At 42.4% G+C, this 27,884-nt stretch overlaps 1 protein-coding gene across 8 annotated transcripts in view; it reads left to right on the plus strand.

Annotated features, from left to right (window-relative positions):
• Positions 1-27,884, plus strand: part of SH3RF3 (SH3 domain containing ring finger 3) — a 468,317-nt gene that overhangs the window by 247,261 nt on the left and 193,172 nt on the right. For 7 of the 8 annotated variants that reach the window (XM_083174028.1, XM_083174026.1, XM_083174022.1 and 4 more), the window contains one exon: positions 19,357-19,452. The exons of the other annotated variant lie outside the window; for it this stretch is intronic. In XM_083174028.1, coding sequence (XP_083030154.1) covers positions 19,357-19,452 — 96 coding nt within the window. The remainder of the gene's footprint in view (positions 1-19,356; positions 19,453-27,884) is intronic. 8 annotated transcript variants of the gene reach the window in all.

Here is a 27,884-nt window from a genome sequence, read left to right on the forward strand (position 1 = left end):
GTCAACTAAATAGGCACACACAAGAAAACATATTATTCTGCGTTAGTGGATGATGGTTAGTCTTATGGAATGGAGGTGATTACACACATGCTTTACAGAACAATTGAGTGTGTTTGTGTTAGCAGCTTCTTATCTTCTTATATATCTAAATGGTTAGGAAATGTGTACTGATGGGAACTCCAGTGTATTCTATAGTTTACCCTAGCAATGTATTAAGAGCTTAAATTGGTAGTTTCAGTCTTGAATTCATTGTTTCGAGGTTTTAAAATGCTTTTACCTACCGCAAATCACAGTTGTGAATTGTATAATTATTCTAGCAGTATTTCACATTGGGAATCGGGAATTGTCAGGGCTGGATAATCATACTAGGCTGTGGAAAATAAAATCGCTATCCGATTGTGATAAAGCTGGACAAAATGCAAAGTGTTATCTATAGATAAAGGCTAATTCTGGCAATTTGCAATATGAGATTATTTCCACAGTAATGCATTGTAGTGGCAGAATGACAGTACCATGCTGTGTTGGAAGCTTTTCTCCAGTAGGGATTGTTTTGTAATTGAAGCATTTAGAGACAGAGAGAATATAGGCTGATATTTCATGGAAACCTCTTTCAGCCAGCTAGAATACAGAAATGTAAGGTGAAAATCCACCTTTCATTCAGAAAAGCACATAGGCAAAACTACGTACGAAAAATCCTTCAATGGCACAGTCACATATCTTATCTTAAGCTGTGGTACAGCAGAGTCATGGACATGCCACTAAAACTATCCTCATATGGATTCCCTGAATCCTCAGACATAGACATACACAATAAAGTTAAAAAAAAGATATATAAAAAAATAGCAAATAAAGATTAACAACAATTATATTTTCACATTTTACTATTATTTCAATTGCAGTTGTTTGGAACTGTTAGGTGCCACACAGACATGACCATCTGCATCTTCTGCTAATGCTACAGCCAACTTCATTAACACTAAATGGGCATTTTCTAAGTGATCTGACTTTAGGTTGAGCACTTTGCTCAGCCTAAAAACCAGTGGTCCCTTGTATACGGGGGTTTAGACGTCTATTTGCAGCACCTTATGGCAGTGGATGCAATCAGCATACCATTGATTAGTATGTCGTTGGCATAATTCTGACTGGTGGCAAGAGGACAGGCGCCAGAATCACAACATTGATGGAGATGCCGACACTAGAATCCTGACAGCCACATCCCAATCATAAGTATGCTGGGGCTGTTAGGGTAAGACACTAAAATCTAGGGAGGTTATGGTTAGGCTCCAAGAGGGGACTGCTAGGGTTAATCTGCAGATAAGGATGATTAAAGTTGGCGGGTAAATATACATGCCCAGCCCCTGTCAGGATTCTCATCATTGGGATGCAGCTGTCAGTCTTCTGACTGCAGGCATCCTGTCTGCTGGTCTCCCGTACATATTCCGTGGTAATGCACCACATGTCTTCACATGTCTCTAAGCAACGGAATATGTTGCACTATATAAGAAACTGTATATAAATAAATAAGCATTACTTATAATGGAGGGCAACTGGTGCTGCCGCACAGGGTGCAGGGCTTGGGGGCTGCACTATTTCTGCCCCATGGCACCTGAAAGTAAAATAAATATAAAGCTTAGATACGTGGCATATTTGGTAAATTTAAGTATGTAGACGGTAATAATGTTTCATATTTTAATAAACCAGGGGGATGATGACGTAGTTATACCGTATGCAAATTATCTTGTACACCAACCGACGGTTGCCCTTAGCAACCGTTGCTATGTGCAATATATTTTAAACATAGCCCCTATTGTTTATACCCCGGGCTACTCAGACACAATGTGCGTATGAGACTCTCCATAAGCTGATTTAAAATATATTTATAAATATATATTTGTTGCTCTCAAAACCTTGCACTCTGTTACCCTTAGCAACAGCAGCTGAACACATTGGTTATCCTTATCTCTAGCCCAGGTTAGCAGCTCTTTTGTCACTTTTTAACCAGACAGGAGAATGGTTTGTGAGACTCATTTACATATGAATATAAGCACTGCTCAGATCAGATGCTGCTTGTTAAAGGAGTAAACAGACAAAAGTGGTTTTAACCTTTCCACTATAACATAGGAATTGAAACTACCTTATATATATTATAATAACACAAGGAGACCTGGGTTACGTTATGAACACGGCTCCGACCCCGTGTCTTTATGTATGTATTAAATAAAAGTTAACATCAAGGATTTAGGATCACAATCATTACAAGATATGGTAACAATATGCATGTATAGATATATATTACAGACAATTAGACAGAAATGCAGATACAGCTAATGAGCAACAATTACACATACAGAGGATTTCAATTTACCGTCAATAGGAAGCCCAGGGCCACAATCCGAATAGTGATTCTCCATGGCAGAGCCCTGCCATGGAGAATGCGAGCTCTGCAGTTCACATCTTCTTGGTGTGTGTGAGAGAGCGAGAGCGATATGCAGTGTCTGGTCATTTTTAAGGTAAGGGGCGGGGGAGTCAATCTTGGTGGTCATTGGGTAAACCAAAGAGACTGGGCCTCTCCTTATTGGTTCTCCAAGTCACAGGTACAACTTCCTGGCAGTGAGAATCCTGTTCTGACCATTCTGGTTTTGGTCCTTTGTTCTTGGAGTGAAGTGGCCCAGAGAACTTGAATGAGCTGGTTTGGGCCGGAACTATAGCCATTGTTTCTCAAGTACACTGATTCATCACTACAACACAATCTAGGTATCACTAATGTCATATATAGTGATCCTTTCACTATACAGACATTTGCGACTGTTGACGGTAACTGATACAAGTTAAATCAAAACAAAATTTGGGGTTTACTCAGGGAGTTCCATGCGAACAGATAGAGACAAAAGGGAACATATCTTTAAGACTTTAACCATTAAAATTTCACGTCCGACCCTGGTAGTTTATAGTTTAAGCTAATAAGACGCAAATGGCGCCATGGAATTGCGCAGTGGGCGGTCGTAATAAATTAATGGCGTAGAGATGCAATTTCGTTTTCCACAACCGCTCTCCCAGATCCTATCCAGTTCTCTAGCGAAGTGATTGGAGTCAGGCATTGCCATGATGACATTGTTGTGTCATAACGCTCATAGTACTTGCCTCTGATTGGTGAAGAGTGAGCTAGTAGGTAAGTATGAAGAGAGGTTGGCATGTTTTATGATGTACATCCTCACACACTTTAGCCAGTCACCACTCATACCTAAAGCATCTCTGTGCATCTCTGCTGCTTCCAATGAAGATGGTTGATGAGAAGATACTCCAGATAGAGCAGTTTCACATCAGCCATCTTGGATTGAAAACAAGGCCCCTTATCTTATTTTCTTTTGCGGTAATAATTGCTTAAATCAGTATAAAAGGGTAATTTGAAGGATAACGTGGTGCTATTATGAATAAAGGTTTGCCTGTCTGAGTAGTAAAGGATCTACCCCTAGATCCTTAAAAGAGAACTATCAAGATGTGTGAATAATACTCTGGACTTGGGCGCTCCTCCTTTGGGCATACCATGGGATGTATATAATGGGGAAAGTAAAAATAGGATACTCCCCTTTCCAACTTTACATTAGACTCTCGGTTTTGGAGATTTTTCCTTTCTTCTTCAATTTTGTCTGTCGGTGTCCGTATACAAATCAAAAAGAAAAACACACAATGTGTGGTACAATTTCACAAGGTAAGGGAATTTGGGAAGTCAAGCGCACCCATCTTTTAGAGATACCTTGATGCACTTGACTTAACATCGTTTTCAGTGAGTGAGGTACTTTCAAAGTTGAGTTGGTGTGATGGTGTTTTAACTTCTACTTGAAGATTTAGATGTGTTTTGCTGTTCACATTGTTATTTTACTTCTGTGTTACCTTTAGTAAATCTCTGAGTATGCAAAACAGCCTAAATACACACAGGAATGCAATCTCTTCTGTTCATTTACACCTACATATGCACCTATGTGTTTTGCACTGCACATCTAGTGAATATTGTTTATTATTTCCAAAGTACATTAATAGCTACACTACAGTTACAGTATATTAAAGTAGCACCTACATAATATAGTGCACTTTTCACACAGTTAGTCATATTGGTTTCTTACTATATATTGTGCTAACAGTAATATTACTATTTTAACATTGCATCTGTTTATACGACAAGATCTATTTTATCTATGGAAAAGGAAAAAAAATGGAAGAAATCAGAAAGTGTTTATTGCTTCAGAGTTACTTTCTTGCAGGGAGGCCAAAAATCCCCCACAGAGGAAAATGCTCCAAGTAAAAAAAATATATATTGAAAAATAGTGGAAGCAGCTTCAGGGATAAAACGTATAAATTGTGTCTGTTCTTATTCTACCCGGCTCTGCTCTCCTTTGATTACCTATCAGTGGGTGGCTATTGAATGTTAGCTTCAAAACTACAAGTAAAAGCAGGTTAATATGGACCGTGTCATGTCACTCATCCTGTACAGAGCGAGATGAAAGGAGAACTTCTCCTTTGACCTCATAGACTGAGGCTCAGTCCTATTAAGCACTGCTGGGTCTTTGCACATCTTGCAAAGTTACTGTAGTTTTATCTACACCAAGAGACAGCAGTGCTAAAAAGTCTTTTGTAGAAGAAGTAAATCTTGTGTGCTAGCCTCCGCCATCTCTCTTTGTGGCCATCCTACAGCTGCAGGTCTGCTTTCTTGGAGTCCTTTGTTCAACAAATTCTGCAAGCGGTTTCCGCTTCTACTACCAGGCTTCCTAAAAAGATTTATAATATACAGGGTGGTACCCTGTCTTCCTCCTGCACCGGGGGCAGTGTACAGAAGTTGCTGAGGGTGAGCTGCCTATATCTATTACACCTGCGGCTCTTACTACCATTGTATTGGTTCATAATCTGAACATGCACATTTCTATGGTCCCGCCTAAATTTGAGTCTAGCTGCTGTTCTGTTCCAAAATGCTTTGCTGATGATGCAATTCATCTAAAGGGGTGTGGTATTACTGCCCGACAATTGGGATCCCAACAGTCAGTATACCGACATCGGAATCACGACTGCTGGTGCTCCAACAGAGGGGTGAGCGTAAAGAAGCTCCTTGCGCTCGCCACAGGTTCTAGTCTCCCTCTATGGGGTCATGGACCCCCACAAGGGAGACTAGCCCCTGTCAGTTGGGATCCCCCCTGTCGGAGCATCGGCAATCAGGATTCCGATGTCGGGCAGTCATCCATTATACTTTAAGATGCCTTTTCTGACTGCCTTTATATTTTGTCTTGTTTTTTACTTATTGCCGTGCATTTATATATACTGTTTATCTTATGCTATATATATGTCATTGTTTCTATTGTGCTGTCTAATACTATACGGGATAAGGTTAATTTACTGCTGCTACAATGTTTGTATTATAAGGTTCCATCTTTACAGTGTAACTATGTTGGTTAATCCCAGCTATACTATTTAATGACTGCTGAGCCATTGCCCCAATCAGTCCATTTGTCTACTATCCAACCCTTGTGGGGAGTGTTTAGAATAGTATTCAGTAGTTCAGTGTAGGTATAGGGGAGGTAAGGTTTTCTTGGATCCAGGTATTTCCTAAGATGGGTTAGGTTATACAGGGTGGGGGTTATGGGGAGGTTTGCTTTGGGCAGTTTTTTTTATTTGGGGGGGAGGGGTGGTGGTTTGTTTTTGGGGTTTTGTTTTCTTAGATAGACATTTCTATTTGTATACTATTGGACCCTGATTCAATATGCTACTATTCTCCCTGGACTTAATTCAGGGTGTTTTTGTACAGTACATTCTAATGCGCAATTATTCTCTAATTATATACCCTTGTATATCTTTCTCTTATCGAACCTGAATGGCGCCTTCAGGTAGTTGGATTAATATTTCCCTGTCCCAGAGGTATTTTGTATATTCTGATTGTAATACACATCTCTTAGTTGTATGCATTGTCATCAGATGCAGGGTTGTTGCATATTGCTTGTATCTAGTACCGGACAGGTTCAGTATCCCTTATGCAAATATCCGTTATCCAAATTTTTCCGAAAACCATAGTCTCCAAAATGTACTTTTGTTTTTAAATTTTTTGCTAAAAACCTACTGGCTACATCTGTAACTGACAGTACTGGGGAAATAACATGTAACTGGCACTAAATATCTACAAGGACATGATTGCTTGCCATTCAAATTCAGTGCCTCAGATTGTACACAAACTTTGTTTCATGTTTCAAAACCTTGTTTCATGCACAAATAAAATATATTTGCGTGTATTTCATGTGTTTGATACAACATAAATGCAAGATACTCTACCTAATTTAAATCTAAAAATATTCCAAAATACTGTATAATCCTTTATCCAAAATTCTTCTGGTCCCGAGCATTTTGGATAAAGGATACTTAACCTGTATGTTTATATTAGATTTGTTGGATTAGTTTATAGGTGTACTCTCGCAAAACTTAATAAAAATTACTGAATTAAAAAATATATACCAGCGTTGTTCACGTTTGTAATATAAATGACCAAAAAAAAAATGTTGTGTAAAAATAGATTATATTTCCTATATAAGGAAAACATTACGGTCATAAAAATATTTGCTTGGCAATGTCCACACCTATTTTGACAAATTCACTCAAAGGATTAATTTGCCCTCTGGATGTGCAATCCTTATTGTTAAATAGAAGTTATTAGTAGCTGATAATATCCTGTAAACACACCAACAAGGGACCACATAAGTGATTGCCAGGGTAACAGCTGCTCAATGTTCCTTGTTGTTCCTTGGTTACACCCCTGCCATGTTAGGGTGAAGCTTAGTCATTATGATACACAGCATGCAAATATTTCTTTTCTCAACTCTGGGCAAGAAACTACTTCTGTGAAATGTATTAGCAGATGGGAAAATAACATAACAACTCACTCCTTTATTCATCTGGAATCAAATCATATTTACTGAAGGAGATAAATCATCTGGGTAATTCTTTAAAATCAGTGGTGAAAGCTGCTCAATCAAACCAGTAATGCCCCCAGGTGCTGCAAGGGAGGGGGATTTAACCCCTAGCACACCAAAGGGCATTAGTAATAAGATTTGAAAAACCAACATTCAGAGGTCTTAGTTACATATATTTTTCAAAAGATATGATAAGCTTCTGGGCCTCGTCAAGGCACTCTGATACCGGAAGTCCTACATTGCATGATAACAGCACCCAATCTGGGCCATATAATTGTCTACTGTAAGGCTACGTGATAACAGCACTTACCAATATATCTAAGTTGAGAGCCAGCCTATTAGGAGTTACCCCTAAATCCTCCTTGTGGCACTACAGAAACCAGCATGCCCTCCAAATGCAGGTCGCAACAAATGCCTTAATTCTTTAAAATGACTGCACCACCCAGTCTTGCACATTTGTCAAGAGTGTCTTCAGGACTGATAATATAGTAGGGAGGGGGTAGCACAGGAGATTGTGCAAAGAGTAGGTACACTGGTTGAGTGCATAGTTGAGTCAGTAAAATTTTACTTTTAATAAATGCTTTTCATAAAAATACCCCTTTGTTGTGTTTCCTTTATTTATATATACACAGAGGGGAATGAGTCGTTCTAGGTGAAATAAAGAGTAAAAATCACATATACTTAGACATGGTGCTCATACAAAGAATGAGAAAAAGTGAAGAATAGTTTTTTTTTTTAAAAAGGGTCAGAGCCCATCTCTTGCTGCACTGTATTTGATTGTATCTTTTCTAAGGAGTTTTGCTGGGTCTATTTATATGTTTACTGTATATACATTGTTGCCATTAGATGGCTTCCAGCCCAGTCTTCTCTCTCCTTTGATGTATTCACATAGAGGTTTGTACTGGTTATTATTGTTGCCAGTTAGCTTCCGCTTATTGGCTCTTAGTCCAGTACTTTTTCCTCTGAGGGAAAAGTGTGTGTGTAGGATGTTATTTTTATTTATGGCCTCCTCAAGATGGAAGGGTGGATGACTATTGAGAGACAATCTTAAAAAGAAATAATTATTACACACATTAGTAAAAATATTCAAACCATCAGGACCATTTCACACTCTTTAAGATACAGTACCTACAAATCAGGAATATAATTATTAAAAGATTAAGAAACAGAACATAACTACAACAACGTATCAAATGACAGGATGATAATAGTAGAACAATATAAGTACATGAGGAAGAGGACCAATACATACACAATCCAACTCTTGAAATAGTATAACCATACTATATGAAATGATATTTAGTATGATAATCATCATACTTCACTATACCATAGGGAATTCTAAAGACACAAGGGCAGACACATCCCCATACACTACCCAATCTGGCACCATCAGCAGCACCAATACATGTATCAAATACAGTTTACTGATATTCACCCATCACCCATGAAATACAGTTCATTAATATCCACCTATCACCTATCCTATACTTACCTACTAGATGCTCCCCCTCTTTCCTCCCCCCCCATATCCCCCCTTTTTTCTGTGGCACATAAAGTACCACCAATATCACCAACACAGATAATTATATACACGGATATTTAAGAAGCATATGAGTATCACTCAATAAGTACCCAAGCATATTTTCTTGTTCTCACAGTATTTTTTTTTTACGCAAATATGTTTTTATTGATTTTATCAAAAAAACATAGTAAATCACATACAGTATGTGTAAAGAAGAAAGAACACGTATTTCAAGAAACTTTACAAAGTCTGATGTAAAACAAGTGTCTGAAATATCACAAGTAGTTATAGTAGTACTAAATAACAATTGAAAATTGGCACCAATACTGATTCCTTTGGTTCTATTTCAGAAAAGAAAGAGAAGACGACAAAGACGGAACAGGGGGGGGGGAGAGAGAGGGAGAGGGGAAGATAACGCTGCGGCTCCTACAGTTGTACTTAAGTATATTAGAAATGTTTCCATGAAGAGTTAAAATAAACAAATCCATTAAAGTGACTTGTAGTGTTCTGATTCTTTATAAGTTAACCAAGGTAGCCAGGTAACACTAAAGGCCTGTTCTTTAGAGTCTATAGATGAGATAAGGTCGTCCATTGCCATATATTGGTCAAGTCGGCCACACCATTCCGACATTGGTGGAGTGATGTTAGTCTTCCAATGTACTGGAATTACCGCTTTTGAAGCACTCAGTAAGTGGCGTAAAAGGGTTTTCTTATAGTAGATTGGGGCCTATGTAGGAGGTTAAGCAGCCAAAAGCTTGGGTTAAACGGCAGCTTCTCCTGTAGAATTATTTCTGCAGATTCGACTACTTTTTTCCAATATGGCTGTATAGACGGGCAGTCCCACCAAATGTGGAGCATTGTACCTGGGTGGCTGCCGCACCTCCAACATACGTTTGAGATTCCAGGATAGATTCTCGCCAGAAGGTCTGGACAACGGTACCACCTAGTGAGAACCTTATAATGAGTTTCCAATGTTAGGACATTTAGGGAAGAGGAAAAAGTATTCCTGAGTATTTCTGCCCAGTCATGGTCTCCCGCCAGTTCTTGAAGATCCCTTTCCCAGTCTACCATGAATTTTGGCTTGGCCGGAAAGGCCTCTTCAATGATTAATTTGTAAATAGTCGAAAGAGTGTGTCTGGGGCACGGGTCGGCTGTACATAAATTTTTAAACGGCGTGTTGGGTCTCAATTTTTTGGATGATGGTCCTAACTTTGACAGAAAGTGTTTAATCTGTAGGTATCTCCATATTTCTCTGTTTGGGAGATCCCAATCTCTCTGAATATCCGGGAACGTCAAAATACCCGATGAATTTATCAGGTGATTTATTCTAGATATACCTCCTGAACGCCATAAAGAGAATGAGTTATGAACCATTCCTGGAGGGAAGTCCGGATTATCAAACAGAGGCATGAGAGGAGATGGATTAGGTGAGATCATGGGCAGCGAGCGGAGACGTTTCCAGCAGCGGAACATGGGAGTTGCCAGTGGATGTGAGGTATTTGGGGGCCCTTTGCACCAGGGAAGGCCAGGGTGAGCCGATGGGATAGTGGCTAGTTCTAGATCTACCCATTGCTTTTTACCTGAGTGGGAGGTCCATTCCATCACTCTAGTCAGTAGTATTGCCTTATAGTATGAGAGGAAATGTGGCAGTTGGAGACCTCCTGCATGTTTCCTTTTAAACAAAATCTCATGCTTAAATCTCGGCTTGCGGCCCGCCCATATATAATCTCGTAGCTTACGTTGTAGCGATAAGAACCAGGAGCTGGGGATATCAACTGGGAGTGTCTGGAGAAAATATAATATTCTAGGCAGTATGTTCATCTTAATTACATTGATGCGGCCAAACCAAGAAATGGTTTTTGCTCCCCAGGAGGAGAGGTCAGCCTGTATTCTATTTAGCAGCGGAGGGAAGTTGTTAGAATATATATCAGAGACCTTTCTGGTTAAATTTACACCTAGATATTTAAGATGTGTTGGGTGCCAGGCAAATGGAGATATAGACTTCAGGACTTGTAGACTCATCTGATCTAGTGTTAAGTTTAGTGCAACTGATTTAGATAAATTCACTTTGAAATTAGACAGCTCTCCATAGCGGCGAAATTCGCCTAGGAGGTTGGGAATTGAGGTGTGGGGGTTTGAAATTATAGCTAGTAGATCATCTGCGAACAAGGCCAATTTATATTCTTTACCCCCTACACACAGTCCCTGTATATTGGGGTTCTTTCGAATAGCTCTCGCCAGTGCCTCCATACAGAGAACAAATATCATTGGGGACAGGGGACATCCCTGGCGAGTGCCGTTCGAAATTTGGAACACCTCTGAGAGATCTCCATTGACTCTAACCTGTGCAGCTGGAGTTGTGTAAAGAGCTTTAATTCTCTGGTAACCCACAGGACCCAGGCCAAGGTGGTTTAGAATCCCCAGAAGAAAGTCCCAATCTACCCTGTCGAATGCCTTCTCCGCGTCCGTTGAAAGCAAGATAGCTGGTGTTGTACTATTTGTAGCAATATGAATTAAATCCAAGACTTTTGCTGTGTTGTCTCTAGCTTCACGCCCCAGGACAAAACCCACCTGATCAGAATGGATCAGGTGTGGGAGGAGTTGCTTGAAGCGATTTGCTATCAGCTTTGCATACAGTTTCAGGTCGACATTCAACAGGGAGATCGGTCTATAACTGGCACATTGTGCTGGGTCCTTCCCCTCCTTGGGGATAATAGAAATATGGGCCAGCAGAGACTGGCTCGGAAATGGGGAATTATCAGAAATCTGGTTAAAGGTGGCTAGCATCAGTGGGGATAGGATGTCACTAAAGCATTTATAGTACTCTATGGGGAAACCATCGGGTCCAGGGCTTTTACCATTTGGGGTGGTCTTAATCGCAGTTTCTAGTTCCTCAGGAGAAAAGGGTAGCTCCAGAGCCTCAACTTCTTCAGTTGATAGCTTCGGGAACCCGACCTCTTGAAGATAATTTTCAATGGCTTGCTTCTTGATCATGTGTGAGTCCAGTGTTTGTGTCTTATTGAGATTATATAGTTGTGAGTAGAAAGATTTAAAGGCCGAGGCAATATCTTTAGTAGTATTGCACATGCGACCCTTTTGGGACTTGATACTTGGTATGAATGTCGCTGAGCGTTGCGCTCGCAGTGCATTTGCTAATAGTTTTCCAGGTTTATTTCCAAAGAGGAAAAAACGGTTACGGCATTTGCGGGCCTCCATTTTAAGTTTCTCTGACATAAAGGAATTTAATTCCTTTCGGGCTTCTAGTAATTCATTTAGAGTATCAGCAGAGAGGGAGGATTTATGTGTGAGTTCTAGGGAATGTACTTTTTGAATCAAAGTCTCTCTTCTTGCCTGTCTCTGTTTTTTTAGTTGGGCTCCTATTTGTATCAGTCTGCCTCTGATTACGCATTTGTGCGCTTCCCAGATCATATTCTTAGGAGTGTCAGCGATGTCGTTAGTTTCCTTATACTCTTTTAGTGCTGCTCTTATTTGTTGTTGACATTGGGGGTTTTGTAATAGTGAGGTGTTTAATTTCCAAGTATAAGTTTTACAATTTGGGGTAGGGGGGTTGAAAGTTAGGGAAACTGGAGCATGATCTGACCATGAGATCTGCCCTATTGATGTTTTATTTATTAGATGTAGAAATCTGTGTGATATTAAAATGTAGTCGATTCTGGTATACATTTTATGGGGATGGGAGTAAAAGGAGTAATCCTTTGTCGAGGGGTGCTGAATACGCCAAGGATCTACTAATTGATATGTATGGAGGAGTTTGCGAATTCTACGGTGGAGTTTGTCCGAGTAGCGTGGGGAAGGATGGGAGGAGTCTTGTCTAGGATCAAGTATCCAGTTGAAGTCCCCACCACATAAAAGCACTCCCTGTAAATGGGGTTGGGATAAGGACAGTACCTTCTCCAAGAAAGACGGTTGGTTTTTATTGGGCGCATAAACATTAAGTAAAGTGAAATCACTGTTGGAGATTTTGCACTTTATTAGCAAAGCTCTTCCTGGGATTAATTGGTGAGAGACTATGTCAGTAACATCTATATGGCGAGAGAACAAGATAGCTACTCCTAGAGTTTTCCCTAGCGGGTTATTCGAAAAGAAACCCACAGGGAAATCCCTATTCCTAAGAGGAGGTGAAGCCCCCTCCTTAAAATGCGTCTCTTGTAAGAACGCTATGTCTGTTTTTTCTATCTTCAATTCCCTTAGTACTCTGGATCTTTTCTCAGGAATGTTTAGGCCCTTAGTATTTCTGGATAGAACTTTAAAGTTAGTCATATTGGTTCAGAAAAACGTAGTCACTGCATGCTTTGGTCTGAGGGACGCAGCGGGGGAGGTGGGTAGGAAGGGGGAAAAGTAACATTGAAGAAGGGGGGGGGCAGAAAGAGAGCAGAAGATGAAAACATATATCTGTCAAACATTAGAAGGGATAGAAATAGCCTGAACAAAAACGGCAGCACTGCTCCCATTCCACTAGGCGAGAGCGAAATCACTCTCGTCCCTGTGATTGGGATCGCGGAGTGCAGTGTATATGGGGGCAACAGGGGGGGGTATGGGGCCTATCCCGAGCACACCTAAAAAAAAAAAAAACCCATAGATTCAAACTTTGACAAAGCAATCAACCATTATAAAGGGTTATGCAAGTAATGGTTACAATCTATAGTTTATAAGATTCATACAAGATATGTGAACTAAGAGGGTAACATTTTGAACACTAAAGGTGTCTAATCTTATTTGCTAACTAAAAAAAAGAGGAGTAACAACATGAGCTCCTAAATTGTAGGAGGTTCCACCTTTAAGCTATATATGGTCTCACTTTTGCTTCTGGTAACTGGGTTCTCCAGAAGAGGCAGGGAAACTTTTTCTGCAAGAAAGGTTTAACTAGCAAAATGGATTTAAACATTATACCGGTTAATTAGACCTAAGCAATAAGAATGTTCTTCCCTGTAAGGGTTACTTATCTATGTCCGTGTGTTTCAATCATAAGGATAGCCATTGATGTTCTCTGTTCTCCTTGAAATCTCCCACGGGTCAGGTGTACACCGATATGTTTAGTGTAGGTCAGGTTATCGATTGTGTAGAAGAGGAGGAACGTGGGGATTTTGGTGTCTGCGACTGATGATGAGATTTCGACGATCTCTCGACCCTCTGAAATGGAGGGTTCATCCCAGGGGCCGAAGGAGGTGAGATCTGGGAGCAAAGTGAGCGCCATTCCGGGGTCTTGATTGGTGGGAGCCCCAAGGTAGCACAAAAGGAGTCCACATCTTCGGGTTTCCGAAGGGTTGCGGTTTTCCCTTCATTAGATGCTGTGACACTGAAGGGGTATCCCCATCTATATTTGATATTCATTTTCCTTAAGGTGTCCGTCAAGGGTTTGATTTGTCGTCGGGTCTGCAACGTGAGCCAAGAGAGATCTTGAAACACCTGGATAGAGTGACCGTCGAACTCGAGGCTATCTAGGTTGCGTATTTTCTTTAGGATCTCCTCTTTCTGAGTAAAGTAGTGTAGTCTACAAATCACATCCCTCGGACGTTCAGACTGCAGGCCTCTAGGGCGTAGTGCTCTATGGGCTCTATCAAAGACAATTGAGTCATTAAGGTTGTTCTCCAGTACTTCATTAAAGATTTTGGTAAGGACATCTTTGAGGCCTTGTGGAGAAATGTCTTCTGGGATACCTCTGACTCTCAGATTGTTCCTACGTCCTCTATTATCAATATCATCGAGGTGCTCGCGGAGGGACTGTATTTCTTCTGCCTGCATTCTGATGGTATCCACTAAAGATTTGTTGAAGGCATCCGTCTTTTCTCCTGCTGATTCCAAGGATTCCACTCGAGAGCCAAGTTGGGTCATCTCTTGTTTAAGATTGGAAACTTCAGCACGAACCACCTCTCGCAGTTTATCTTCTAGGGAGGTGAAATCTTCTTTTGTGGGGACATCTGCTTTAGTAGGAAGTGTTTGGAGAAGCTTGAAAATTTTTTGAAGGTCATGTTTATCAGGTTGTGCCAAGAGCAGGGATGGTTCTCCCGATTCTAGTGAGGCCTCTGATACTGAGGAGTGGGCTGGGGAAGCAGGATTTGATCGGGACGCCATTTCGCCACCTTTTTGGGAGCTCAGGTATTTTCGGAGGTCGGTGTTAGGCAATGTACGAGAAGAGCGGGAGCTACCTCCTTTTCCCCTGCTTTTCTTGGAACTCATGTATGCTCACTCATGGAATAAGGAGCATCCTGTAGTTTCAAAACTCCTGACCCAGCATAGGGGATTGCGAGGAAGTCACCAATGGTAGAGTGAGACTTTAGTATTCAGATGAATGGTCTATGGTTAGTTATAGTTCGCACACCTCATTTCACGCATCATTCGTGTAGCTTTGGCATGTTAAGATTCAGCCGCCACTCCCCCCCTGAGTGGTCTTAGGGTGACATCAAAGAGCACACGGCTTCATCGCAAAGCCTTTCCGGTCACATGTTTGTGCGGTGGTCGGGTTGCGTTACTATGAGTGCTTGTTTCCAAGAGAAGGGTTCTGTGGCTGGATGTCGAAACCGAGGGGTAGTATCAGAGCTCTCCCCTATAATATCTATTCAGGTCTCTTAAATAGTAGCAGTCCTATCTCTTGTGGCTGTACCTTGAGAGACCTCTCTTTTCCTTTTTTTTTTTTTTTTCCCCTTTCTTGGGATGCAGGAGGTAGCAGTGAGAGGTGGACGTTTAAGCAGGTAGGGGGGGCAGGGAGAGTTGTTTAAGGGTGCTGTCAGCCCCCAGGTATCCAAAGAGCAGTGGATGGAGTGGGTATTTCCACTATGTCAGCTTAATTGAGGTGAGAGAAGGTCAGAGGCACTTATCATCTATGTGTCCCAGATTGTATATCTTAATTGCAGGTGCTGCCTCACCCAAGATGGCCGCCGCTGCTACCAAGGTTATGGGAGGGGGTCTGGAGCTTCTTCTTCAGCTTTTGTCCCTTAGGTCCTCTGGGTAAATCAGTAGCCTACAGGAGGATCGGAGTATCCCCCTTTTGTCCCTGGCTGTAAGCCAAATATGCCTGCTTTCTTTTTCCTTTCCCTGTATCTCGCCCACCTACAGCGGGAATTATCAGGAGGCGGGGGTCCCTTGCTGGGTACTCACTTTTGTGCCCCTTGGAGGGTGGTCGGCAGCGCCGCAGCCTCTGTGATGTTCCAGTGTCTCTGGTGTCAGCCAGAGACACTTTGTTGTGCTGCCGCCGGTCAGTTAGATATCCGCCCGCCGCGTCTCTCTCTTTCTTTTCTCGGAGCTCCGGCTTCCGGTGGCTGTGATTAGTCGCGGCTGCGGCCCACCCGACGGCGCGTGTGACGAGCAGCCCCGGGCGCCTCGCGGCTCTGATCTCGGCTGGTGTCGTCTCGTGGAGGCGCCTCGTCTAGTTACCAGTCACCCGTCTCTGTCTTGCGTCACTGCAGCTTGGTGGGGCTCTATCGCCGGCGACCCCCTGCACGAAATCGAGGTCCCGGCTCCGGTCCTCCGACAGGCCGCAACCCGCAAGAGCCCTGAAAAGAGCTCCCCGGCTCCGCAGACTCCGTCAGAGGCAAGTGGGGTGCCGGGGGGAGATAAGGGCAGTAATTTTGGGGAATAGGCTTGGTCCGTTTATAGGTTTTTATCGCTTTTTGTGGGAGCTCAAGCCAGGCACGTCTGCTCTGTTCAGCAGCTAAGCCACGCCCGTTCTCACAGTATTTTTTATCACATAGTTACACATTTTAATTTCTTTTTTTCTTTTTTTGAGTGACACATTCACAATCATCACATGAATAATAGAACGGGCAAACCTGGATATTTTATAACACCCGACAAAACCATGGGCTATAATCTCACTATAAACATGGTTGTAAAACTAACATTAGGATAACAAACAAAATAGGGAACCAAGAACCCTCTAAGTACTCGAAATAAACCTCCATCGAAACCAGTAAATAGAAACAAACAGGACAACATATTCTCTCATACAGATTCCGGACACAAAAATACCCGGGAATATAGAAATAACGGAATTCCATTACTATAGGAAACATACAACCAGCAAAACTCCAGCAATACTCCAGGAGGATACAATAGATCGGCAACCATAAATACCTAAAAGTAAAAACATAACATCAATTACCAATAAAATAAACATATATATATATACCAAACTGGATTATATATTATACAGAGTCCCGGCAGCCCTGGTAAATAGAAATATCCAGGATCGTAAATATGTAGCGCTGATTGGTCAACACAGACCACATGACAAGCGTGCAACGTCAGACGCCACCCACATGACCAGGAAGTAGGGCAAACGGAACGGAGATTCCGCCACACAATGGAAGACGCAAGAAGCGTCGGCCTGGTCCGCACGGAATCATGTAACCGCCAGAACACGGTTTGATTGGAGGAGTGAAAAGAATAAATATAGCCCACAGGAGGGCAATCGTTTGGTCTTGAAAAAGCCTTATTAGGTGAAACACGTGTCGGAGCTCTCAGAGCCCGCCCTCTAGCTGCCTGTTATGAAATAATTTGTATATAATATAACATAGAGCAATGTGTGTGTGTAGAGGGGAATAGCATTATTGCTTACCCAGTTGGGGGAACCACCTGATATCCTGATCTAGCAATACCTAGCTACACAGCCTACATTGTAGAATCAATGTGTATGTAAGGGGGAACAGCGCTATTACCAACCCAGTTAGGGAAGCCACTTGCAGTCTACCTAATTGGAAAAACACCCAGCTATATATAGTACTATCTATAAGGACACAGACACATAAAGGGATAAGCCACTATTATAAGCTCTTAAAAAGGAGACCATAGCGGAGCTCCAACTGCCAGTCCAGGCAGTCGACCTCTGCATTGGTATATACCACAAATCAATACTGTCAAACATATAAGAGTGGCAAACCTTTAAAATCACTAAGTGGCAAACCAACTTAAAAATCATTTGCAAGTGTTTAAAGAAGACTGCAATAATACTCCCATTATTGGGCAAGACAGGAGACCTCTGTAAAAACCATATAAGAACGCTATCTCAAATGTGACACATTACAAATAAAAACGACACACAGAAATGAGATTACCAAGATTGGTTTAAAAATTTTCTGTATAAAAATTGTCTGTATAAACATAATCATTTGGTGTGTAATACCAGAGAGTACAGCAAATATTAAGCCACCCAATAGGAGTGCAGCCTACACAGGACGGGGCATATATGTCTCAATCCCCCACCCTCCCCCTGACCAAATAATATAACCTCAAGCTGAGAGAGCTTGAAATAAAAAGTTACAAATAATAAAAATAACATCCTACACACACACTTTTCCCTCAGAGGAAAAAGTACTGGACTAAGAGCCAATAAGCAGAAGCTAACTGGCAACAATAATAACCAGTACAAACCTCTATGTGAATACATCAAAGGAGAGAGAAGACTGGGCTGGAAGCCAACTAATGGCAACAATGTATATAAACATATAAATAGACCCAGAAAATCTCCTTAGAAAAGATACAATTAAATCCAGTGCAACAAGAGACGGGCTCTGAGCCTTTTAAAAAAAAAAATATTCTTCACTTTTTCTCATTGTTTGTATGAGCACCATGTCTAGGTATATGTGATTTTAACTCTTTATTTCACCTAGAACGACTCATTCCCCTCTGTGCATATATAAATAAAGTAAACACAACAAAGGGGTATTTTTATGAAAAGCATTTATTAAAAGTTAAATTTTACTGACTTATTTTAAACTAAACATAAATCCCAGGATATAACAAAGCAAACAATTATTTTTGTGTGCACTCAACCAGTGTAACTACTCTTTTTGCACAACCTCCTGTGCTACCCCCTCCCTACAAATGACTACAGTCACCCTGAGTGGCACCCCCGCAACATAAACAGTATAGCGGGCAACATAGGTCCCAAATTATTAGTGACCTTACTCAGAGTGTGCAGACAAACATCCTCCCTGTCCTCTCCCCCTCATTCAAATGCTGATAATAAAGTAACAAGATACCGTATTTGCTTTATTTCATGCAGGGCAAATTAATTAGTGATTGCTTGCTCTCTTTATAACTTTCCTCCCCATTTTGCTAAATGTCCTAACATTGGGTCCAAATCAGACCCATTTGGGGGGCTGTGAATTCGCAGCTCATCTGAACATTGATATACCACACATGCACCTGGTACGCTGTGCGCGTGTGCGGGGTCCCCTTGCATCCTGACTGTGTGAAGGGTAGCCTTTGCTGGGCATATGCCGGGTGACTAACAGGCAGGGGGCATTCCGGGTGGACTTCAGCGAACCCAGGCATTCCCCTGCCTGCTCAAGGCGGGCACATGGCATTGGCGCCCCCCCCCCAAATCCACAGTGATCCGCAGCCGCCAAGTAACTCCAGGGTCATGTGACAGCTGCGAAGCACTGGGTACAGTAGGACAAAACCTTCAATTGTAAGTATCCATTGAATAATTGCTCCTCTGCGTGGCTACATGCGAACGTGTACACATCTGTTTGCATTCCTGCACAGGGATGCTTTTGGCGGGCGGGGGGAAGTGTGTTGCTCTTGCCGGGTAGCATTAACCTGCTCACTAGGCTACGAAAACATGCAGCTTAGTGAGTAGGTCTGAATTGGGCTCATTGTGTGTACAGATACAAGTGCAATTATTTGTATCTAATTCTATACCATATATATATAAATCATATACAAGTTATCATATACTACAGGTTATTTATTGTTTCTGCATTGTTTTATGTTACATCTTGTACAATGCTGCATGCACAAACCTCAATAATAATAATAATAATAATAATAATAATAATATACATTCACAAATCTATTTTGTAAACTACTGTAAATTAAAACTGTATTTGTAGAGTCTGGTAACAATATATCATTCATTTATTTCAGGATGAAATTCTGACTGTAATCAGACGTGTAGATGATAATTGGGCTGAAGGAATGTTGGGAGACAAGATTGGAATTTTCCCCATTCTTTATGTAGAGGTGAGACAATGAGAGTCATGGTGGAAGGAATAGCATAATCCACATTCTACATGTGTAATAAGATATAAAACTATTGCTTATCCTCATAGACAATGGGAGTTTTAATACAGGTTGAGTATCCCTTATCCAAATAATTCCGAAAACATACATTCCAAAATGTGAAGAATCTTTTTTTCTTGCTAAAAGCCTACTGGGGACATCTGTAACTGGCACTACTGAGGATATTATATGTAACTGCCACTAAATATTTGCAAGGACATGATTGCTTTGCATTCAAATTCACTACCTGAGATAGTACAGAAACTTTGTTTCATGTTTTGAAACCTTGTTTTATACACAAATACAATATATGTGTATATTTCATGTGTTTCATGTGTTTATATACAACATAAATGCAAGATTCCTCAAGGTACATCATTGAAATATAAAAATATTCTGAAATATGGAATAATCCATTATCCAAATTTCTGCTGGTCCCGAGCATTTTGGATAAGGGGTACTCAACCTGTACAAGGGTGGGATAAATGTATATCTGTAAACCACATGTTGGGGCACAAGCTGATGTACAATGTAAATTAATATATCAAGTGACCTGAAGTTATATATATATATATATATATATATATATATATATATATATATATATATATATATATATATATATATATAGATTAAACTGTATAAAGGGTAATACTGTATATACCTGAGTATAAGTCAACCCGAATATAAGCCATGGCACCTAATTTTACCACAAAAAACTGTGAAAACGTATTGACTCGAGTATAAGCCTAGGGTGGGAAATGCAGCAGCTATTGATAAATTTCCCTGTTTAATAATACCAGGACACCACAGGCTGCTCCCCCTGCATAATAATAGGACACCACAGGCTGCTCCCTATGTATATGACTCCACAGGACACCAAAGGCTACTCCCCCTGCATAGGACACCACAGGTTGCTTCCCCTTCATAGGACACCACAGACTGCTCCCCCTGCATCCGCTCCACTGGGGGGGTTGCGGCTGCCGCGTGAACTGCCCCAGGGGAGTAGGGGGGCGCCGCGCCACTGACCGGCTCCATGGCGGGAAGGGGAGCAGGGTGCGTGGCTGCTGCTGACCTCCTCCTGCATCTGTCACTTACTTCACGGCGCTGTCCCACGGCACTGCCCTGCTCCGCTCTGTAGTGGCCAGAATAATAGATGCATAATTATGTGACAAGGAGAGCCAAGGGTGACCCAGCTGCTCATGTAGTGCTGGGCACATCCACAAAATAATTAAAACGAGGGGGGGGGGGGGTGTCTCATTGCTAGGCCACGTCCCACCACCTGATATCCTGCCCAACCTCTCTGACCCCTGTTCGGACTGGCCGTGCCTCTGAAAATGTAAGCATCCCCAGGCTCCCAGGATGTACATTCTGAAGTAGTATAGAGGCGGGATGTATCAAATGGAAAATGCGGTAAAACCCCGTTTTTACCGCATTTTCCTATGTATCAAAAATGATACCGCAGTGAAGGGTATCGCCACCTTTGGGTGGCGATACCCTATAGAAGCCTATGGGCTTCTTTTCGCCGCCCACCGCTGACGCAAACCCGCCGCCTCGAAGGTAAACCTCTCCTCCCCCTAGTGACGCAGCCGGATGTCCTTCCGGCTGCAGGGGGGAGGAGGAGGCGCCGGGGACAGCTTGCTTAGCTGTCCCCGGCGTGACGCCGCGTGAGGGATGCAGGAGCCGGCTGGGAGGTGACGGAGACCCCCCGCACACCACATTCCAGGTATCGCGGGGGGCCTCCGTCACCGCACCGCGATGCCAGCCGCATATGTTAGTACATATGCGGCGGCAACGCGGCGGGGGGGCGCGAAGGGCGGCGATGTATTTTAATACATCCCGCCCTAAGTCAGATGAGGAGTGTGTGGGGGTCAGAGGTGAAGGCATGCCGGGCATTCTGCACCTTTGACTACCATTGTATTAGAATAAAACATACATTTCTTTTAGTTTGGACTTGTTCTCTATTTACAGTCACTTGCTCGTGAAATTTTTTGACAAGATAATCATAAGACCTTGTTAGGCTCATTAAAGGTTGAGTCTTAAGCTGATATTTCTTGAAAAGTCAACACTGCGACATTTTGAATGATTTAAATTAAGTGTACAACTATTTTATGACCAAGTGTCCGTATAACTCATCTTATATATATTTATTTGGTCACAAATCATTTTTCCAGCGTTTATATAATCATGCCAATGGTCTCCAATGGCTGCACCCAGGATACTTTTGTTGATATATAATTACTCTGTACTTTTCACTCTGTACCGTACAATAGATGTACAGAAAAGAATTAATGAATGGCAGATTTGTTAGTTAACCGCTTTGAGCTGAAGTGGAACAATTAGCCCACTACAAACCTACTTATTAAACAGATTGGCATAATAACAATGATTTTTGCTTTCAGAATTTTTTTTTTTAAACACATTTTTATTGAAACATTTGCATCACAGTATAGTAAGTCATACACATCACTACATCCAACATGAATGTGCAATGCAGATAAAAAGGCAGAGTTGGGTGGTTGCGCTATACAATATTAATCAATTATGCATGGATTAAAACATGGGTATTTATTCAGATTAAAAATATTCAAGAGATAATATTATCAGTGCACATTCTAAGCCAAATAGCTTTAAAAGAAAATAAAAATAATAAAAATGATGTATAAAATATAGATATACAGGAAATTAGTGCCGTGTTTTTTATATGGGGTTATATCCCAAAAAAGTCACCTCAATTCAGTTGTGTCCTGTCCTCTTTTGGGCCCAAAAGGAAGGTAATCCCAAGACAATGGGTGAACAGTGGGATTTGATGGATATGCCACTGTATTACCTCCGTTAGTATGTTGTGACGGAGTCACTTCACAGATGATTATGGATGTGGGATCCTGGCTTGGCAGTATTACAGAGGTGGCGTTCCTCCACAAAGATGGTGATGCCTGTCCTAGGATTCTGCACTCCAAGGGGTGTGAGTGGTCCCAGTGGGAATTTCAATTCAGAAACAGTGCTTGCAGGAACAAACTGAAGAGGATGATGGTCTCGGCAGCCCCAGCACTGACATCTGCTGATTTGGTTGATTAGATGGGGCTGCCGAGAGCAGGAGCCTGAGGTCTGTGGGAACTGAGCTGCTGCTGCTGGATCTGTGCCGGCCGCTCCCCCACCCTGCCACCGGCATCCTGTCTGCCACCGTCCCCCTGCCTGCCGCCGCCCTCCCTGCTGAATTTCATCAGTTTAGCCATCAGGGGCAGCGAGCCCCTGACGAGTTGAATAAGGTGAGAGGGAGGGCTGGCGGCGGAGTAACCGAAACAGCGTACGCTGCCCTGCGCTCACTGTGCAGTTGAATACTGCCCTTATACTTCATGCAGTACAAATCTAGTCATCACCAGTGTTTTCTCAATTTAGAACACAGGTTGTGATAGATCGCTCAGCACATAGTGCCGGTGCAGTGCTGTATGTTAAGCGATTTGTGCTGAGCGATCTGCGATCTGATAGGCTGGCTGACTCACGCTCCATCTGTACATTGAAGGTTGAATGATGTTAGTGTTCTTATTTTAAAGTGGCTTACCATTGGATCTGCTACTAGCGCTAGGGCTGTTGAGCCTGACTAGACATTGGACTTTGAGTTTGTGTGAAGAATCCAAACAGTCTGGGGGTTTTAATTTATAATCTGAGGCAAGGAGAGACTCCATAGTGAACTGGGAGTCTCCCACAGGATGCAGGAGGGTAGGTTACTGTAAGCTAAGCGAAAACTTTTAGAGCTTGGTAAACTGCGCAGACAACAGTCCCCATTCAGAATAAGAGGCACTACAGTCTAGAGTGCTGCCTAATATAGGAATATATGATTTTAATACATGATTTTACCTGTAATACTTGGACCACTTACTGAAATATACTGTACAAATGAATGAATAGAGTCCTGTAGATGCACTCTTACCCAAATGACAGAGTATTTGAAGAGATACTTTAAAGTTACATTTTAAAAGTTCTAGAAAAAGCTTTTAAAGAAATAACGCAGGGGACACCAAAGGTAGAGCCATTGCTGTTAATACAAGGAAATTGTCCCTGTTGATGTGATCCATTGCTGAAGATTGAAGCTGCAAATCAATGAATTATTAAATGAAATCCAAAGGTAATTGTCACATGTTGTCCAGTTAGACAGTGAATGAAAATGGAGTGTTCTGGTGTAATTGCCCATAATGATGCTTTATATCAAGCGATTTCTTTCCCTCTAGTCATTTTTAGCTTTTTTTTTTTTTATTAATTCTATGTTACTGGTTGTAATGGATTTTGTGGCAGAAAGCCTACTACGTTTCTACTGCTCATCACAATCTTGACCCTAATGACATCATTGAGATTATCAAGTACGGCTACTAAATTGTGAGGCTTTTTATTGACTTGTCAGAGAAGAACTTGCGTAATTACTTGCTCAAATTGTCTTTTACCAAAAGGGTACTTTTGTGAATGTCAATTTAAAACCTCGTTTACTACAGAATATACTAAAGTTACATTCTTTCTACCTCTGTTGGCATTGGCTAATGGTTTGGTGAAATCATTGGGTTCAGAACACTCAATTGGCTTTTAGGAACTGACCTGCAATAGCCCACAAAAATCTAGCAAGAACTAAATCCAAAACAGATTGGTTAATAGTAGACACTGTTTTCAAGATGTCTTGTGATCAATATTACTTTACTAGCTTTGTGGTTTTCTATCATTTATTTTGATGCTTTACTTTGTCTTGAAATATTTGAGGTATCTTGTCTTCTTTTACTAGTATACAGGACCATAATGTTTATATCAGCGAATGTCAGCTGCCCGCCCTCTTCCCGTAGAAGGTCACCACAGATCTAAGGTCAGCAGCGGCTGACTTAGATCTGCGAGCACTTGCAAAATCCTTCGATGGTCAGCGACCATTGAATGATTTCGCCTTCGCAGACAAGGCTGCGAATGGATTTTTTATGCTAAACAACCATTTGCATTCTTGAGAAGAAAATGGTGTGCACGGCGTTTGTGCGGACAGCATTTAGATGACCCGCAAAGCTGCGAAATTTGCAACTTTGCGGGTCAATCAGAATGACCTCCTATATGTGCTCATAATTTTTAACACTTTGGGGGAGATCAATTAGAAATGATTTTTTTATTTTCCCTTTTTTGCTAATTTTTAGAAATAAAGTGCGGATAGGTCCGTGTGTATGGCAACAGCGATTCGTGGTACTGTGCGTCACTATTGTCTGACTAGATTTATACTCCATGCAATATAAATCTATTCATCGCCAGTGTTCTCTCAATTCAGAACAAAGGCTGTGACAGATTGCTCAGTGTGCTGAGCAAGATGTGCTTAGCGAGATGTGATCACTTGGCACATCACCCGTCGTCCCCGTGTGTATGGGGCATAAGTCTCTTTTAGTGTATTAGATGTCATTGTGAACACACTTGTAGGCCCTACCTATATTTATTGTCTGCACTGTTTTCCATACCTATATAGAATGTTCCAAATCATTACAGTCACCAGGTACTGTAATTATTTACCACTTATACTACTGTACACAAATGTTTAGGAATGGGTGTTTAGTTTTAATACTACATCATACTTATCGGCTACATGAGCTACTTTAAGGAATTGTGTTAAGGATCTTTATAGTTTTTATGGTACTTGTGTATTATCAGTTCACACGCGAAATCGGCCGAAAATCGGCCGCAAATCGCATGCAAAAATCGGATGCGATTTAGAGGCCGATTTATGGCCGATTTTCCGCGTTTTCCGGCCTATCCAAGTCAGCCCGATGCATGGGGAGCGGACACGTTACGCATCCTCCCGACCGGTTCATACCCCCACTATCCACGTTGGCGTGGAGTTGATTTTCTAAAGCGTGGCAAGCGCAACGAGCCACCAAGCCCGAAGCGTGGCAAGCGGACGCATAAAACGATCCCGAATCGTGGCAAGCGCAGCAAGCCCCGCTAGGGGACACGGATTACTTGACGTATATTCCGCGTCCGCTCGCCACGCTTTGGGCTGACTTGGATAATGGGGGTGGGTACTTGTTTCCTAGCATGGTGTTCCCAATTTCCATCGTAGTGCATCGCATCGCATGCAATATAGCGGCATGCGATGCAATGCAATTTTTAATTGTACAAGCACCCTGATGGGTGCTTACAATGTTAAATGCACCCCCATTGTCAACGCCACCTCCACTATCAACGCCAACCCGAAGCATGGTGAGCGCAGCGAGCCCGCAATGGGCGGTGGTACGCGTCCTCCGACCTTTTCATACCCCCACTATCCACGTCGGCGTGGAGTTGATTGTAGATAGTGTGGCGAGCGCAGCGAGCCACCGAGCCCAAAGCGTGGCGTGCGCAGCATGCCCCTCGAGCGGACACGGAATACATGTAAAGTAATCCGTGTCCCCTCGCCAACCCAAAACATGGTGAGCGCAGCGAGCCCCCGAGGGGCGGCGGTACGCGTCCACCAACCTTTTCATACCCCCACTATCCACGTCGGCGTGTACTTGATTTTAGATAGTGTGGTGAGTGCAGCGAGCCACCGAGCCCAAAGCGTGGCGGGCGCAGCGTGCCCCGTGAGGGGATGCAGAATACATGTAAAGTAATCCGTGTCCCCTCTTCGCGAGATTCACTGCACTCGCCACGCTTCGGGCTTGGTGGCTCGCTGCGCTCGCCACACTATCTAATGTCAACTCCACGCCGATGTGGATAGTGGGGATATGAAAAAGTCAGAGGACGCGTACCGCCGCCCCTCGCGGGCTCGCTGCGCTCGCCACGCTTCGGGTTGGCATTGATAGTGGGGGTGGCGTTGACAATGGGGGTGCATTTAACATGGTAAGCACCCATCAGCGAGCTTGTACAATTAAAAATCGAATTGCATCACGTGCCACTTGCTGGCATGCAATGCTATGCGATATTTAATCAGGGGCATTTTCCCGAAAATCGCATACCATCGCATATGTTATGCCATGGTATGCAATGGGCATCGTGCTAGGAAACAAGTACCTGGGGGTGTGCAAGGATGGAAAAGCATGAAAATCGGCAGGAAATGGCCGAAAATCGGCAAAAAAATCAGATGAAAAGCGGACGCAAATCGGACGCTAAATCGCATCGCAGATCGTATCGACCTAAAATCGGCCGATAAATTGTATGCGATATCGTATGCGATATACATTAAATCAGGCACCCAGATAATACACAAGTACCATTTTTATTTAAACAGGCTGATTTTAGTTCACCACTAATCGTTGTTTTAACCAGTTACATAAAATATATTTACATTTAGATCAAGCTTATTATGGTGGGCAATATGTTTTCATCATTTTTATCACCGTTTTTTTTGTTTTCACTTTTTTGCTAATTTTGAGATGTTTGACATTGTTTTAGTAGAACAAAACTTCTACTGTAAATAAATCCCACTGGCTGTGAAGTACAAGATGAAAGTAATGCATTAAATAAAGAGCATGATTCAGACCTGTTTGCTAGGCTGCACATGGTCACAGCCTAGCGAGCAGATGTATCGCATTCGATCAGGGCCATAGGTGTGAGCCAGTGGTGCCATACCAATGGCACACACCTACAGTCTGCAGAGCAGGGAAGAATGGGAGCTGCTGATTGGCTGAGAGAATGGGAGTTTTCAAATCTCCTGCCCCCTGCTGCTACAGCATTTCCTCAAGAGTACATTATTACATGCAATAAATCACATGCAATATATCGCATGTAAAAAATTGCACAACAAGTGCTAAATTGTATGCAGGCTTCGGGGGAGCTACTGGGAGGGATTAAGAGAAATCAGGTCCAACTTGCCACTCGGACAAGTCGGACCTGTGTATGGGGAGCTTGGTACTTATGTAGTAACTGGGCTGCCGATTTCTAAATCGGGTCGGATCGGGAGATCGCATCGCATCGCATGCGACCATGCGATTCGATGCGATGCGATGCGATGCGATGACCCGATTTTTCCATAGGAATCAATGTTAAAATGGACTGAGTCCATTTTAACATGGAATTCAATGGGAAAAATGGGTCCTTTTCATACCCCTACTATCCAAGTGGGCATGGAGTTGGATATAAACCTGTGGCGAGCGTAGCGAGCCACCGAGCCCGAAGCGTGGCGAGCGAAGCGAGCCCCGCGAGGGGACGAATACCGTCCCCTCGCGGGGCTCGCTTCGCTCGCCACGCTTCGGGCTCGGTGGCTCGCTACGCTCGCCACAGGTTTATATCCAACTCCATGCCCACTTGGATAGTAGGGGTATGAAAAGGACCCATTTTTCCATAGGAATCATTTTAACATTGATTCCTATGGAAAAATCGGGTCATCGCATCCGATATCGGATGCGATGCGATGCGATGCGATATCGCATCGCATCGCATCTGATTGTATGCCTTAACTTAAGGCA

Source organism: Crinia signifera, chromosome 2 (genome assembly GCF_055691185.1).
Source record: "Crinia signifera chromosome 2, ASM5569118v1, whole genome shotgun sequence".
In the NCBI taxonomy this organism is placed as follows: domain Eukaryota; kingdom Metazoa; phylum Chordata; class Amphibia; order Anura; family Myobatrachidae; genus Crinia; species Crinia signifera.